At 39.8% G+C, this 17,686-nt stretch overlaps 1 protein-coding gene across 1 annotated transcript in view; it reads right to left on the bottom strand.

The window, feature by feature from the left end:
• Positions 1 to 14,825, bottom strand: part of AK4 (adenylate kinase 4) — a 31,755-nt gene extending 16,930 nt beyond the window's left edge. The window contains exons 1-2 of the mRNA XM_063137825.1: positions 14,782 to 14,825; positions 14,545 to 14,699 (exon numbers count right to left, since the gene is read on the bottom strand). Coding sequence (XP_062993895.1) covers positions 14,545 to 14,689 — 145 coding nt within the window. The 5' untranslated portion in view covers positions 14,690 to 14,699; positions 14,782 to 14,825. The remainder of the gene's footprint in view (positions 1 to 14,544; positions 14,700 to 14,781) is intronic.
• Positions 14,826 to 17,686: the final 2,861 nt, after the last annotated feature.

The following is a 17,686-nucleotide window of genomic DNA, read 5'->3' on the forward strand; positions in this document are numbered from 1 at the left end:
ATTTAGTCAAGACATCTATAAAGCTCTATGTATACTCTGTATACTCATTCCCCACCACCACACTCCGGCAATCCAGACGCATAGAACCTAAGGCCAGTCAAATCATTTTCTCTCCTGATGCATACAGAAACACCTCACAAGCACATCTCCCTTTTCCTGGCAGTATAAAGACAATGTTTTATCGCCAATAACATCATCAAAATAATAAAACCCACAATTTGCTGCCATTTCATGATGCTCAAGATCAGATGCCCAAGGAAGAGCTGGCCCTGCATATTTCCTCCTCGGCTCGTCCAACCAATTAAACATCTCCTACGATGTGCTGTTTTCCTGAATACCCAGTAATTTTCTGACTCAATAGCAGCACAAGTGGACAGTAGTTAAAAAGGGCTGGAAACTTGACTGGATGAAAAAAGAAAACCTAAATAAGGCTGTCAGATAAGGGTAGTAGATATGTGGATATGTATACTAGTTGCTGGGGAACACAACAGGGAGAGTGCTATTGCACTCATGTCCTACTTGTGGGTTTCCCAAAAGCAGCTGGTAGGTCACTGTGTAAACAGAATGTTGGGCTAAAGTTGATCCTTGGAAACTCTGATCCAGAAAGGCTCCTATGTTCTTATGTAGTACATACCCCCAACCTCCTAGTACTCTATTTTATCTAACATATAGGTTATTAGAGTTGTCCCAATCTAGTTGATTGGGCCAAAAACCTAGAAGGTATAGGGCTGAGACCTGTCCAAACAACATTTATTATATTCTCTTATGTTCTAGAGCAGTGGTTCTCAACCTTCCTAATGCCGCGACCCTTTAATACAGTTCCTCATGTTGTGGTGACCCCCAACCATAAAATTATTTTCGTTCTTCTCTACACGATCCATTGTCATGGGATGGTTTGCTAATGAAAATAATACATAACAATAGCTTTAATAATACAAAAGATGATACATGACATAGTTCAGTCAATACAGTTTCCTAAGACCATTGGAAATATGTGTTTTCTGATGGTCTTAGGCGACCCCTGTGAAAGGGTCATTCGACCCCCAAAGGGGTCCCGACCCACAGGTTGAGAACCGCTGTTCTAGAGTCCTTCAGGCTGTCTGACTTGCATTCACTGGATCCCGTCTTATGGGAAAGGAAGACAGGTATTTGATGGCAGAGACTTCAGATAATAGACATATATCTGGTTGGTTTATTTTGATGATTTCATCCCAGAGAAATAATAGCTACTTTTAAGAAGACATCTATAACACAATATCACAAAAACACACAGGTCAGCTTTCACATTACTTATTAAAAACTACATATATGATATTGCAGGAAATAAATTATTTAAAATTGTATGCAACATATTGTCAGTATCCAGATACCTAAAGGTGAAGTAACCTGTAGCCCAGTTAACAAACATCCTTTAGCAGACCCTTTTTTGCAAAGTTCAGGGAACAATGTTGTATTCTTGAGCAATAAGCCTAAACAATGCTTTCTGCTGACCAATATTTTTACATATTAACTCAAGAATGTTGTGGAAAAGTACTCAACTCTTAAACTAGGTAAAAGACTAAATGTGGGGGAAACCATTTGTCTTCCCTCAACATACTTTTATTAGTATACAACCTAAAGAAAGCTTTTTGGTTTCTTCATAAAAATAGTTTCTGCAAAAACTGTTGGAATAAACTCTCCTTAGCAAACTGCAACCTCAGCTAAGTAAGCGATTTCAGAGACAATAGAAGCTGCATGCTTGACAGAAATGCCAAATTCAACCGCCTCTAAGCCTTTTCTGACAGGGGAAAAGCTAAACTCAGGACAGACAGGTCAAGAGAATGCATACCTTTAACATTAGTAGATGCCATAGAGATATAAATCCAGCTCTATACACTCCTACATGTCAACAGTGGAAAATCTTTGTCAGGCCAGCTCTAATGCTTACTAGCTAGACCTGTAAGCAATGGACAATTGCCAATACAGTAGGCCAAAATAGCACAGCCTACTTCAGCCTTTCTCATCTTGGGTCTCAGATTATGACCTAGTTCACACGATCAAACAACCCATAATTAACAAATGTTTGTGAGTAAATGGGACCAAGTGAGTGAGCTAGTTCTGTCCGCCTGCTTCAGTTTTATCGTTACACCCGAACCTGGAAACTCTTGGTTGTTTTGCAGTTAAACAACCCAGAGTCACCCAATAATAAATCATGGGTTAACTCCAAAACAACCCAGTTTCCAGGTTCGGACATAACAATAACAGGGCATTCCCTGTGTTGATTAGAAAAGTGGAAGTAATGAACATGCAGGGAGGCAGTGCATTCGCTTGCAGCCACAACTAACTATGGGTTAAATAACCCATAGCTAGCCATTCATTACATGTCACTGTTGGACTTTAACTCCTGTCATCTCCAACCACTGGCCATGTTGATGGCAATGATTGGAGCTATAGTGCAACATCATCTGGAGACCCAAAGTTGGGAGAGCCTGCCTAACTAATACATGTATATAGAACATATCTACCATCTCCATTGGAAAACATTGTCCAGAGGTGATACGCCTACTATCAGATCTGCAATGTCTGTTTCATCATTTGACACTTCTGTCAGCAAGTGATATAAGTACAGGTGAGAATTCACCTTAAATGCAAGTCACAGAGTAAATACTTTAAAAAGTACTATTGGTGAACATTTACAGAGGACTCAAAAGGAAGTTATTCCTAATTTGTATTTTGGGAAAAAGGAGTTTAGGGCACAATCCTATTGACTGCACGCTTGATGATTGGAAGCTTCTGAACTCGGAGGCTTCCAGTCTTTCAATGCAGAGCAGGAGAAACAGCAGAGTCAAACTTCACCTCCCCGTCCTTTTGCCCTTTTTTTTTTTTTTTTTTGCTAGATGGGGTTTCTAGTGACAGCACTTTGGAGATGGAGGTAAGAAGGCTGGACAGGCCTCAGGATAGCTCATACCCTGGCCTCTCCGGCCTCCTCCCCTCCCCACCTACTGAAATGCCTCCTTTTTCTGATCTAGGAGACTAGCCAGTGCAGTTCTTTTTACACCAGCTTCAAGGGGGCAAGGGCCTTGGATCCCCAACTCCCCTTCCGAAGTTGGAGCACTGTACCCAACCTCAGGGAGCAGGGGGGAGAGAAGAAACCCCAGAATCGTATAACCTCTCAGACAATGTCTGGGAACAATAGAATTGCTCCTTTAAGTACTTTTTCAATAATGTGAATAGAGTTATCACTTAAAGAGAAAGCTTTTAGAATGACAATAAATCTTCCAAAAGGAGCTCTTAATAAAGGGGAAATTAGCCTCTCTTAGGTCATTTTGTAAATTTTGATATAGAAGAACATGGCCCACACATTCTATTTCTCAGATACCACAGAGACAGAAGCACTATGCAGGTGTTGTAAAAGTGTGTGGTCTCTATATACTAGAACAGGGAGTGAGCAAGGAGCGTGCTAGTTCTGCTCACCCTCATCTCTGTTGGATACCCTCCACAAGCACAGGGAGGCTGCCTGAGGGGGGGTAGCCTCCTCTAGCCATGGAGGCTCTCTGCGCAAATTAGACCTGGCTTTATAAACATGAATAGCTGAAGGTATAAAACAGCTACCTCTGATAAAAATGTCCCCTGAAAAGGCCTCCTGACTGCAATCAATTGCCTGCTTTTGTTTTGCAGACCCAAGTTTTTTATGAGTTACTTGTTTTATTTAAGTCCCATCTGAAACTTTTATTGTCATTAGTAATCAGCTAGGAAGCACCACAAATTGATATACCAAAGTTCCCCTTCCAAAATAAAAAATAAAAAAATAAAGTCCTTCAGAAAAAAACTAATAATTATGCCAAGCAAATTGAGGGGGGAAACACCCCACATATCAAATCAGTAACATCAGCAGGTATTTGTAGTGATCAGTAACATTAGTAATGAAAAGTATGTCAAAGTTTAAGAACAGCTAAATCATAACTTCATTGCTAGGAATACATTTGTGATGCTTAATAGATCATTCTTTTTATTGGGTGTCTTGAAGGATTTGTTTCTCTCTGACAGAGTATATCAAAACATTTGATGCAGCTCATTCCAGATCATCACATTGATGTTGAAAATGGCACATCAAGAGAGAGTGGCAGACAAAGGAATCCATGTACTGGACTGCAAGAGAGTGGTTAAAATCAATAGGATATTTCACTAAAATAAGATCAGGGGGTTGATGTGCATACACTGAAGAACAATGGGATTTTTTTACTAATGAGATTACTGCGTACATACATATTAACATTCATCTCCCTCTTGCAGCGATACACACTCTTCGTTGCAACCTTCTTGCTGACCTTGGCTAAGATCCCTAAAGATAGCTAGCAAAACACAGTTATGCAATAAACCATTGCAGTTGACCTGTAATAGCACCTTTCCACAATCGGAATTTTTTAAACAACTTAGCTAAAAGCTTGCAAATTCACTGACTGTTGCTGGAAAGAGCCACTCCCCAACACAGCTGGTAATGTAAGCTGATTTGTACAACTATGTATTGCCTTTATTCAGACTCGGGCTGGTTTTTGTAGCTTCAGTATCTTTATATGGTTTAGGAATAGCACCTGCCTGCTTAGTTACAGCAAAGTGCTACCTCCTCAATAATAACAAAAACACAAATTATTGCGAACCTTTCATTGTACACTTAAAAGCACCCACACCTTTCATCATTGTCTACAGTAGGTTAATAGGAGGCGTTCAATTTGCATGATGAAGAAAACAAGTATATACACAACCTGGGAACTGGCTTTGGGATAAAAGAACTCTGGGGTTATGAGAAAGGCTTCACAATCCTCATTTCAACCTAAGAACTGCAGGAGGGGTGGAGAAGTGTAATATTCCTTAAACATCTTTCTCAGCCTGGTGGCAACAGACACTTTAGAAAGAAGGGAGCAGGCCACAAACCATCCATGGATTCAATAATGATTGGAAGATTTAATTAGAGCTGCCTTGGTACTACCTTACATCATTCAAGTACTCATGTTGAAAGGTCAGTGTGAAAGATGGGGTACGACTACAGTCCTGTCCTTTGTTCAGCTTTTGGAATTAGCAATACCAGAAAGAAGCTGTGATGATCAGGACTAATTTCATCATTATAAGATAAGGAGTTATGTACTTCTATGAAATAAAAAACATGGTATGACTAACCACAAGTCCTTGAATCAAGGCTTCATAATATCAGAATATGTATCCATAACTAACAGACAGCTGAGAATTAAGGCAATCATTTCTGGGTGTACAATCCTTGGTTTTTCCCTGACATGGCGGCATAGAGCAAAAGAGCCTTTCATCAAATCTAAAACCCATGCAAGGCCAAGCCATATTTGCTTAGTTATGCAACCAAAGGCCCTCAATAAATCTGAAATTTTGATAAACAAAACAAGTGAAAAGCAAGAGTTCTGAAATTATTCAGGCTGACCTAAAAACAAAGAAGAATCGCTGCTAAAATGGAAGTCAGAATCCTTGACCAACTATGTTTATTTTAACATCTAATGAGGCTAGTCATAAAATGAAGGAAATTATATCTGGAGCAAAGGGAGCCTAAGTAAAACAACCTTCCCCAAACTGCTTCACAGGATTTCCAGAACAAGTTTTCAAAAGGTTCAGAGCAGAAAAAGTAACTCTGGAGTTTAAATGATTGGGTCTGTAGGAATGGAGAGGGAAATAAGCCACGGTGTCTTATTTTCCCTCCCCATATGAGACGGTTGTGAGATGCATAATTAGCCTCACTGGGTGTGGGATGTCACGTTACCTGGAACTGAAAAGGGTGGGTGGCCGGGGTGGTGTAGAAACAACCCTGAAAACAATGGCTTGTTCTAGGACTTCAAGGCAGTTTGCAAAAAATACAAAACAAAAACTAGGTTCCGCCATTATAAGCCCCAAAATTCTACTGCTTGTAAAAATGACACCTGTTCAGCTAACACCATGAAACATAGCATCCGTAATCTACCCATTGTGGTCTATAATTGTATAAAATTTCAATGGGATCCACTAAACATTTCCAAATGAACAGCAAGTTAAAAAGTGCTGAAGATTGACAAATTCGTACTTTTTACTCCAAGCTGCAACTTGGCATATCATACTTCCCCCCCCCCCAAATTTTTGGTGAAAGTACTGATGTACTTTATTCAGCTTTGTCAAGTAAATATATCTTTAATTAGTTTGGTGAAATTATGAGCAGTGGTTCAAAGGTTTTTCTGCCCCATGAAAGCCAACGGCTGCAACTCCTGGCAAACACATCAGGCATGCTCGGTTTCACTCCAGGACTCTAGTGTTTTGAGAGGAATTCAGCATTTTGAGAGTTGGGGTGGTAGCACGAAACTGTCAACTAAGATAAGAGTGAGGTAATTTTGAAAGCTGAGGGAATTAACTTCACTGATTGATAGATTGCTTATGAAGAAGAGAGGATAGGAACTGAAAGGAAAAGAGTATGCTGGAATCCTGTGCAGGCTTTTTAGAAGTAATTTTTATTTATTTATTTATTTTTATTTTATTTATTACATTTTTATACTGCCCAATAGCTGAAGCTCTCTTCATCTTTCATTAACATACAGAAACACTTATTGGGGGTGCTCTGAGTCCAACAAATAAGAATAGTGAACAATTAAAAATGATGTTAAAAGTGTCTAGTGCATCCAAAATAATCATTTGTTGTATTTATTTTAGTTTCAAGTCAAGGGAGACAAATTACAGAGACAAGAACAGCTTCTCACTGTTTGCGTATGGGATGCTCCAATTCGTCTCCGATAAACAGCGTGTCAAATTTGGTCTTCTCCAACAAACATATAATTATGTTGTGGGGTTTAGTATACTTATGTGGCAGAGCAATCAGGTCTTCTAGCACTGGGGTGGTGGTACAGAAGCACCAAGAGATGATGGACCATAAATGGATGTTAAACATATTTTAATTTTAAGTATTGCCAATTAGTTGTATTTGGCATATTATATCTGCTTTAAACTCAAAGAAGGGCAAAGATTCTCCATCCTGTCCCACAAGTAATCCATTTTCCCCAAGCCGGTCTACTATTTTTACACCTGAGTTACACCAGATAGCCCTTGAGTCTGCAATGTGCCCATGGACATCTTCCTTGGTGGCTGCCAGGTTCCTGCCATCCTGATTTTTATTTTATTTCTTAAGATTTTTTTTAATTAACTTTTCTTAACTAGGAAGATGGCATAAAGCAAAGCAAAGCGCTTCCCTCCAACGTGATCTTTATTTGGCCCCATGAGAGTGATTTTATATTTGGAGCTCAGACCCCACCTATAACTTAAGATTCCTTTAAAAGTTACTTTTCTTTTAGTTCACCAGTTAACCTCCTGGTAAATGAGTGTTTTGTGACCAGCTATGTCCAGCATGGCAGTCATTCTCTGAATGGGCAAGCCCCCTAGGACAGTCATTTTGTGAGAGTGCCCACAACACGCTCAAATTCCAAATGTGTCCCACTAGTCCAAAAAGGTTGTGGACACCTGAGAGGGTTTATTTGGCATGTACATACAGATCAAACTGAAACTAACAAATTTTCCAGAGACTCATTTGTCCATGGAAATTTTTCCATTTCATAAGTTCATTCATAAAAATGCAAGCTTGATAATTTCAATGTTGTAATCCATGTTTTCAGGTGATTATCCCTATGAGAGAATACATTTATGTATTTAGAGTTAGATGAAACAAGTAAGCAATGACAGTGAAATTGAAAGTGCCCTAACACCCTTAATGGAAGAGAGTTGAATTACGAACATAGGAACATAAGAAGAGCCATCCTGGATCAGAACGAGGGTCCATCTAGTCCAGCACTCTGTTCACACAGTGGCCAAACAATGTCAACCAGGGACCAACGAAGTAGGACATGGTGCAACTGCACCCACCCACCCATTCTGTTGAAATAGATGAGTGGTTAATGTATCATGCACAGTTCTTTGGATTGATAAAATTAATTACCATATTTCTTCAATTCTAAGACGCACTTTTTTCCCATATAAACATCTCTAAAAATGGGGTGCATTTTAGAATCGCGGGTACGTTTATTATTTCTTAGAATCAAAGCTTTTTTCTGTTGATGGTACTGAAATTAGGCTGCGTCTTACAATCGATGGCGTCTTAGAATCAAAGAAATACGGTAGTATGTACCATTTAATTCAAATTAAGGGCGCTATAATTTTCTCTCTAAAATATTTCATGTCAAATATATGGGGTGTATTGGGAGAAAAAATCATGTAGGATATATTTTTATTTTCACTGTTTATTAAATACAAGTAAAATAAATATGCTAAGTAAGATTTATCTAGAGCCTCAGAAAAGTAAACTGACAATTTTCCTATGCAAATGAACCTCATTTGCACTGGAAACCCCTCATCACTGCATGCATAAGATGTCTGAAAGGGTTTTGGAGGGGGGGAGGGGGGAAAGAGATTGCAAAAGGATTGAGCAACCTTCTCTTCAGGCAGCACTTATACATGCTGGAGTAACAGAAGCAACACTTTTATAGATATAAGAAATATTTCCATTGGTCAACTGTACTCTGTCCATTATGACCAAGGCCAAAATCCTCACAATAAAACTTCTGATTTTCCTAGAATACAGCAATAGGAAGGTAATGATTTAACCAAAGGTTCTTACATTAATGAGGAAACACACATATTTACTGTAGTTAATTCAACACTAACCACAATTAATTATGCACCAGGATGGTTACAGTTCAACTGCCAAAACAAGTTTCTTCCAACTTCCGAAGCCGTAACAAGGTCTTCTGTACAAACTTTGCTTTTATCACAGTGAAGTAGAAAATAAAAGCAAATGGGACAGCTAAGAAAATATGTTAGAATTTGTTTTATGGAGAATCTCAGTTGGTTAATTCAGGAGAATTATAATTATGGTTGTGTGTACTTTTAAACTACAATTGGTTTAAGCGGCAGTTTTCCAAATCTGGTAAAATCACGATCAAAGTGGATTTTATGCTCAGATTATACTTTTTAATTAACTGTTGTGGTTTGTACTAAGGGAGTCTTGAAAGCATGGCAGATTATGATAAGTTTAAATAGGCTGGCAAGAAATCAAGTGTTACCACAGTAGTGCTGCAAAGGAGCAACAACAAAATGGAAATCTTTAGGAAAATATATGCCTAGAAGTCCAAACAACAAATGTTGTCCTTGGTTATTCCACTTCTCTATGGCATGATGGACAGCAGCATTATACACTTGTCATCCACCTCACTACCCTGGCTCACTTTGCAAGGATTGCAGAAAGCTACAAAATATGGCAGTAATTCCTAAAGCAATTTTTGATGACATGACATAGATACAGGATGAAATGCTGTATCTATGGCTCATCCTATTAATAAAATAGTCTCATTTGATGCAGTTGTCTCAAGGACATGCAAATTGTGGCAGCAGTGTTGCCTGTGAAGGCCCCAAGGATTATGGGACAGATTAGGATGGAGGAGTGGAAGCCACACAGAAGCAACGCTGGAAAAGGACCAGTGGCCAAAAAGAAGATGCTTTAAGATGAGGGCTGCAAGAGACAGAGATAAAATGATAGGGACCGTGACTTTTGGTCATATAAAATTTCTGTACATGGCGCTCAGCCTTATATTATATGATTGCCAGACTACAATATCATTTCAGCTAGAAGGTTAAGAGTGAAGTTTGAGGGCTTCTAACTAGTTGTGTAACACTGTTGTACTTGTGCCTCTCCTAGCGTAGAGAAAGGGACTCAGCTTTGCCCAGCCCAGAAGGTTGTCTACTTGGTTTCACAATATTGTTTCTCCATGTAAAGGAAAAAAGGGTGCATAATATGCAATTCCAAATAGTTTATTTTGGAATCAGGCCTTGCATTAAATATTTTGGTCCCACAGAGAACAAAAAATAAAACACACTGTAGTCAGATGTGACTGTGTAATCAAGCCTTTTCATTAAGAAAACAAATTCTTTTTCTAGGTCATTAAGTTCTTTTAGCCAGGAAGGATTATCCTTATGCCATAACCTCCTTTGTCTTGCAACTTTACCATTTTATTTCCTGTCCCAGTTTTGTGAGAATTTCAATGTACTTAGACTAATGTGCTGTAAAAATAGCCATTGTTCTCTACTACAAAAAGACGAGTAGATAGGAAAGTAATCTTTATATACAACTTTGACTACCCAATTTCTTCTAGCCAACAGTGCATGTAACACTTCTATTTCAGCTAAAATACTGAATTACAATTCACTCCAGTGTTTAAACGACTAGCTAAGAAGGCCTCAGTAACGGAGTGTTATTAACATCGCATCCTTGAAACAAGAAAAAGCTGACATACAGAGGTGAGTGAGTGAAGCGGCCACCTTTGATGGTAAACTTGAAGCACTACTGAAGGGAACGAATTTTTAGACTTTAAAATAACTTTTTAAACAGCAACAGGATAGCGCCTGGCATGCAGATAGGTTTCCTAAATGGTTAGGGTCATCATCTTGGACAATGAATCATTAATCTTAAGCAATTTTATTCTAGAGCATCTTTGCACAATGTCCATATCTAGGCCTACCCAGTTGAATTTTAAGATGCCTTTTAATAATGTATTAGTTCTATGTGTTTTTAATCAGTTTCATGTATTTTATGATGCTTTATATTTAGTGTTGTTCCCCGCCTCAATCCAGGAGGAGAGGCGGGTAAGAAATAAATAAATATTTATTATTTTGATGATGATGATGATGATGGATGCACTTCTGTGCTGCTGAAGGATGGGGTCATCTGGAACGGATAGTAATTGGAAGTGTTGGAGGGCAACTCAGCCATTTTATTGAGTGATAAAAGAGCTCAAGCTGGCCTTACTAATACATATCACAGGATGGATAAGATTTCAGCAATTTCAAAAAGTCCCCGAGTCTTATCAGGGATCCCAGAAACAATATATATTGATTTTAAATATCCATATCTAAACTGTAACTCTAAATTTTCTGAAAGTAAGTGCATTGGATTAAAAAGAGGATTTACTTGAGATTAGGATTATACTCCAGAAAAATAGAAAAGAAAAAGTATGAAATATTCAGAATTTCAAACATGCTCTTTCATCACTATATTGCATTCTTTCCTCACAGTCCTGTCATAACACAATGTTGTAGGCCAGGGGTGGATAACATCTTTCAGCTTGAGGGCTGGGGTGGCCACATGGAGAGGAGGACAGGGTTCCTGTATCTTTAACAGTTGTATAGAACAGGGAATTCCAGCAGGTGTTATTTTGTATGCATGCAGCACCTGGTGAAATTCCCTCTTCATCACAACAGTTAAAGCTGCAGGAGCCCTGTCCTGTTTTGTATTTGGTCAAGAGAGCAAGGCTCCCGAAGCTCAACTGTTGTGATGAAGAGGGAATTTCACCAAGTGCTGAATGCATACAAATGACATCTGCTGGAATTCCCTGTTCTATACAACTTTTACAGATAAAAGAGCCCTGTCCTCCTTTTCATATGGTCACCCTACTGAGGGCCAAATTGAATTTTGGAGAGGTTCTCAATTGCAGGTAGGGCCAAAGGCAAAAGAGGTCGAGTCAAAACCAAAATACTAGCATATTGTAGTTTAAAACTCTCACTGCCAGTATCTAAGTGTTTCAACCTTCTAGAATGGAGTAAACCTGCACAAAATGCTAGGAAGCCACCAAACAATCCATAGTTCAGGGGAAATGATGGGACAATCAAAAGGAGACATGGGACATCTGGTAAATCCTGAAGGGTCAGATAAGGATCCTTGGAGGGCCAGATTTGGCTCCCAGGCGTAAGGTTCCCCATCCCTCATCTCAGCAGTATGCCACTTTTTTCTGTAACATGATTTGTTTTAATTATGCAGATGAAGGTGTTAACATCCTAAAGTAAATAGGCAACGCATTCTGTAACTGTGAGATAAGACGCATTGCTTGTATTTTATTTTATTAGAAATAAAAAGAGCGTGCACATGAGTGCAATGCCCAGGCCACCCCACTTCTCTGCTGCTATTTTCAATTGGCAATAGCAGCAGGAGTGCAAGGATGCTTGGGCTTTCTCCACGATAGGAGGAGGCACAGTTCCATGCCTCCTTCCAGCACAAAGAGAAAAAAAAAGGGTGATGCCCGGAGGCAGAGCCACGCCCCCTGACATCATCCAGCCTGCAGGGTGCATGATGGGAGGAATCCTGCCCTCTTCTCTAAAACAGTTCTGCACCCCTGGTTTACACAAAGTGCAAATGGATACTTATTTTCTCTCCAGTTTAAGCAGATGTGCACAGTGAGAGTAGCACAGTATGCATATTACATGTTTCTGCCCATAATTTGCCAACAGCTGTGTAATTGCACATCCACTGGTCACAAGCGTTTACTTTCTCTCTTGGTCTCCCTTATCTCTGCTGAGAAAATATATAGGATTCAACTCCTTACATAGCCCAGCTTAACAATATACAGGTGCTAAAATTCCATTGTACTTCTATTCAATGAAACAGAGATTTATCCATGGAAAGCCATTCACAGAACAGCAATGATCCAGACTATCTTCTATAAATTCTTCATACCATTTTTCCTAAACCCATTATTCATAATGCTACTATTAAATACCATACAGCTAATCAGACAACAAATATTTACACCGTCTTCTTTCTTGTACATGTTTACTTGTGCAGGACAGGAGTAGTAGGCACAATACAGGCAGGTAATAATACATGCAATACATAACCCCAAACAAAGCTAACCGTTGGCTTTAGGCACAATCAACTGAATAATGACATGGTAGCAGAGTGGAGCAGAATAGCTTTATATTTAAATACTGAGTTTCAGCCCTGGAGCCCTTAGGGGTAAATACCAACAACAAATATGTAGAATGACATCTTTTAGTTATTGGTTCAAATTTCAGCTTTATACTAGCACATGCACAAGGGAGGGATTAGATAGGCAGCTTGTTCTAATCCCTTCTGAAATTGTTGTGATGCAAACATTTACAAGCAATATCTATCATGTGCAATGCAAGTGAGTTTAAGAAACCGCACAAAACTTCCTCAGCATTAGAAATGATGGTCCTCCTCTACAGATAGGAGCCAGTTCTGCTACCCTCTTTAAAACATAGAGAGTTGTTTTCAAAAGACATTCTAGTACCAAGTCAGGGCTCCATCTGCTCCTCGAATCATAAATGACAGCTGCTGGTGCCTGATGCTATGCTATGTACATCAGAACGTAGGATCAGTCTCTAAACTACTGCTATATACTCACCTTAATACAACAGTTTAAAGAGAAAACATAACAATTTAGGGAGCTGTGCAATGTTAACCCTTCTGTTTATCTGAAGGCTTGCCAAGCATGTCTTTTGCTCAAGCATCATCTGCACATTTTAACACAATAACAACTGATCAAATGGCAACAGTGGAGGATGCCTTAAGATAATTAATCATGTGATCAATGAAGCCAAAGTGAACATATGACAGTTACGATACAAGATAAGAACACTGCAGACACATAAAAATTAAGTGGCTAAGAACGAAGGCTCATAAGAATTTATTGCAGCTTAACAAAGCTTATTGTATGTGTATATATATGGAAACACACCACCACTATAGGACACTATTGGGATTTAAGTCAGTTTTAACAAATAAGCAACAGCATCTTTTTAATTTGCACAGCAATCCCCAAAAAACAACACCCCATGAGCTGAATGAATTTAGCTTAGTAAGCTTTGCATTTGTTTTGCCTCATGGGTAACATGACAGGGCTGATTAATTCCAAATTCTTTTCAACAAGGGAGAAAGAACATCACATGCGGAAGTAGTGGCTTTGGATACTTGTATCACAATCCTATGCAAGTCTACCCTAACCCATTGAGTTTGTTGCAGCCCAATTCCAGATAAATGGTTATTATCATTGCAGACTTAGTTGACCACTGACAAATAATAATATTAAGGATAGCACTATATAACGTGTGAAATTTCAACCAAACTTTGAAAGGGTATCCTTCCCTCCTTCTAAACGCACTATGGGAATATAACTAGAATGTAACTATGTTCCATTACATTGCTTCATTTAGAAGCACAATCCTACACATGTCTACTCAGAAGTAAACCCCACTGCACTCAGTGGGGCTTATTCCCAAATAAGGGGATGCAGGATTGCAGCCTTAATTAGATTAAACACTGGACTGCCACATCAACCCTTTCAATACCAGGGAAAGGTTGCTGCTCCAAGGGTGTAGTGGATTCTTAACATTGCCTCGCAGTGCTAATGCAATTTTTGTAAGAATCATCCATGTGACAGTAGGAAATTCAAGGTTGCTATGTTAAACCTTGGAGTAGTGAATGCCAGCAGTCAACCAGCTTCACTGTGGAGGAGCACAGGTTCCACTTGTGTAAGATAGCAGATGCCACCCACCTCACCAGCCCACAGACAACAACACGCCATCCGCTCGTTTCATAGAAGTGCTATAGATATACAGACATCATTTTGCACAAAGCCATACAATCTGCTAGAACGGATCTGTTCCAAATGTGATCTTTGCATGCAACGAGGCATGTACAAGATCACAAGCGGGGGGGGGCTCTTTCTCTCTTCTCTCCCACTTACTTACCGCTGTTTGCGCTGATGTTTTCCCTTAAGAACTGCCCACTGGAGAGATGCTGAAGGCCAAAGCTCTTGGCGATCCTCTCACACACAGTTCCTTTCCCGGAGCCTGGAGGACCCAAGACAACAGCTCGTAGAAGCTTGGAAGCCATTGCGATCTATCTAGGGAAAGAGTCATAGTCAAAACCACGATGTTCACTAAAACCTTCAGAGCAAACGCAGCCCCCATGACGTTGGGTCTTACTAGAGAGCCGTAGAACAACAAATCCTCTCCGTCACTGTTCCTAACTTCTTATTTCAAGACGCAGCTCCATACGGCAACATGGATAGTCCACATTTCAAATCATCCCTACCATAGGATAGAAGCAGCCAGGATGAAGCTCCATGGCGTGTCTGAATTCCGACAAGGTTGGTCTACAAAACTTTATTCCGCCCCACCCCCATCGCCACAGGAGACCAAAAAGGAATGTTCCCCACACTGGCGGGGGGCGGAGAGGAGAACTGAATGGTGGTTTGTCACTTCCTGATCCTTCCTCCCAAAACTAGGGAAATGCCTCTTCAAGGGAGAAGAACAGATGGAATATTGCAAACTTGGGAGTACAACTACGCTGTGCACTTTTTCTGGTATTGCACATGAACAAGTCTCCCCAAAAACCTCCTCAGAAGATTACATCGTTCTGATCCCAGGAAAATCAATAACAAAACTTCTTCTGGTGCTGGTATTGTGGAAGGCTAAACTTGTCATCTGCCAAAGCACCACACTACCGAATATCCCCAAACGCTGATTTGACTTACGGCTCCCTAAACACCTCCCCCCAAACTTCTGCTTACCAGTTGGAAAAAAGGAAGAGCAAGAAAGAACGCTGCCTATTATTATTTTCGGTCACTCAAATAAACTGTTCACTAGTGCACACACCCTGATTTAAACGGCCACCCTGTTATAGGAGAAGAGAAGGAAAAAGAAAGAAGTCAACTCACCACTTCTTTGAAGCGATACAAAAGAGGGGGGAAATTCCTAAGAAGAAAAATAAGCACGCAAAATGGCGTTTTTTAAAATGTTCAACTGATTGTTTCATATGTTACCTATCTATCCCCACCCAATAAAAAATAAAGATTGCAATGTTTCTCTCTGGCTATGTCACGGCTCCGCCTGCGCCTTTAAGAGAAGAGAGCGAGTCTCTTTGCAAATGCAAACTGCTGTTCTCAATTACTCAGCCCGTTCGCACGCAGGCGGTGGCGGCGGCAGCAGCAGCAGCAGCAGCAGCTCCAGCACATCATTAGGCAAAAAAAAAAAAAAAAAAACAGTTGTAGACAACACCAAACGAACTCCGCCCCCTAGGAAGCAAGGAATGTTGGGTTTTTTAGTCCTGAACTGTATTTTGTCATGTACCTTTTGTAAACGCTGCATGTCAATTGGACTACGTATCCCAGAAGCCCACTAAAAGTTAACTGTGTCCCGCCTTTCTCCCACCTTCTCGTAGGACTGGATGAATAAGCTGGAATGTAGGTGTAACTAGGAAATGTGTGGTTTTTAAAATGGGGTTTTTGAGACGTAGGTGCTATTTCATAATGTTGTAAAGTATTGGGAGGGGACTGTTGGTAGGAAACGTAGCGGACTTTTTAAAATTATTTTTATTATTCAACACAGTAAGAATCTAGAGGTGGTGGACCCAACCATTTCGGTTATTATGGTTTTATCAAAACATTTTTAATCAATTGAAACCTAGAAATTTCTTCTTCAAATATACGTAGTGATATTTATTCTTTGCAATTTTTTAAGGGTTGGAAACACGGCACTGAAAAGGAAACGGGTCCCCCTACTGGTACCAAATGAGAATAGAGAGGAAAGCTGTATAGCTGGAGTCATATTTACCTGGAAGTAAAGTCTAAGTCCTCTTGATATTTATAGGACTGGCTCCCAAGCTATCGTTTTACACATATTACAGTCTGAGTCTACTAAGAAGCAAGACCGCTAATTCATAGTTTTGCTAAGTATTGGGAGGGGACCCTATGAGTAGAGAGCATAGTGGAATTTTTAAGGAACAGCTACGAGTTTAGAGGCGGACCTAGCCTTTTTTAGATTATCCGAAAATACGATGCTGCCCAGCAATCCTTAAACTGGAAGAATTTACTTAGATGAATAGAAATTGTATATTTCTGCAGCTATTCCCCCCCCCCCCAGTAGTACTACTACTTCTTTAATGTTCTTTTTCAAATATTCTGATAAACTGCAACCTTCTGAGGAGAAGTTTTTGTGAACCGCCCAGAGAGCTCCGGCTATTGGGCGGTATAGAAATGTAATAAATAAAATAAGTGCAGATTCTGTTTCACCTCTCCTATTCACCACTTCCACACTAACTGATCCCAGCTGAACTTGCAGTCCAACCCACCTAATATGCCTCTCAGCTCCACAGTTAAACTTCCTTAGATGCAAAGCTACCAACTTGGGAAGCCATTCTGTCATCCTTAGATGTGCTTTCCTGGGAAGCCCCTTGCCTCTCAACTTAGCTAATACATGCATAACACTCCTACCCAGGCAGACACACTGTTCCTGAGATCCCATCAAAACTGTGACCAGAGCACCACCTTATGCCTAGATATATATGAGCAGACACATTCATGCCATGACTTGCCCACACCCATCATTAAACAGTTCTACTACTACCACAGTTTCAACCTATTTGAGGCATCATGCCAACAAAATGATGGAAGGGAAAGAGGAAAAGCCATTTCTCCTTAGAAAAAACGAACATCTGCAAAGGAACTCCATATTCAGTATCGCTCATCTGTCATCCATTAAACTTTTTGAAGAAAAAAAAAGCAAGGTCTGTATTCTATTTTAAGCTCATTTTAGGTTATGCAATCTGTGCCCTTCTGATGTTTTGGACTACAACTCCCATGGATCTTCATCATTGTCCATGCTGATGGGGCAGATAGGATTTTTTGTCCAAAATATCTGGAGGGCACAAGGTTGCCTACCCTTTATAGTACAATCCTATAAATGTTTCCTCTGAAGTAAGTCACATTTGAGTTCAGTTGGACTTACTTTACAGGGAAGTGGTTGTAGGGTTGTTGCCTTAGTTGACAATTGACAAATACTAACAAACTAACCACAGTACTATAAAATTTCCACCAAAACTAATTGGATA

Source organism: Elgaria multicarinata, chromosome 1 (assembly GCF_023053635.1).
Source record: "Elgaria multicarinata webbii isolate HBS135686 ecotype San Diego chromosome 1, rElgMul1.1.pri, whole genome shotgun sequence".
Taxonomy (NCBI): domain Eukaryota; kingdom Metazoa; phylum Chordata; class Lepidosauria; order Squamata; family Anguidae; genus Elgaria; species Elgaria multicarinata.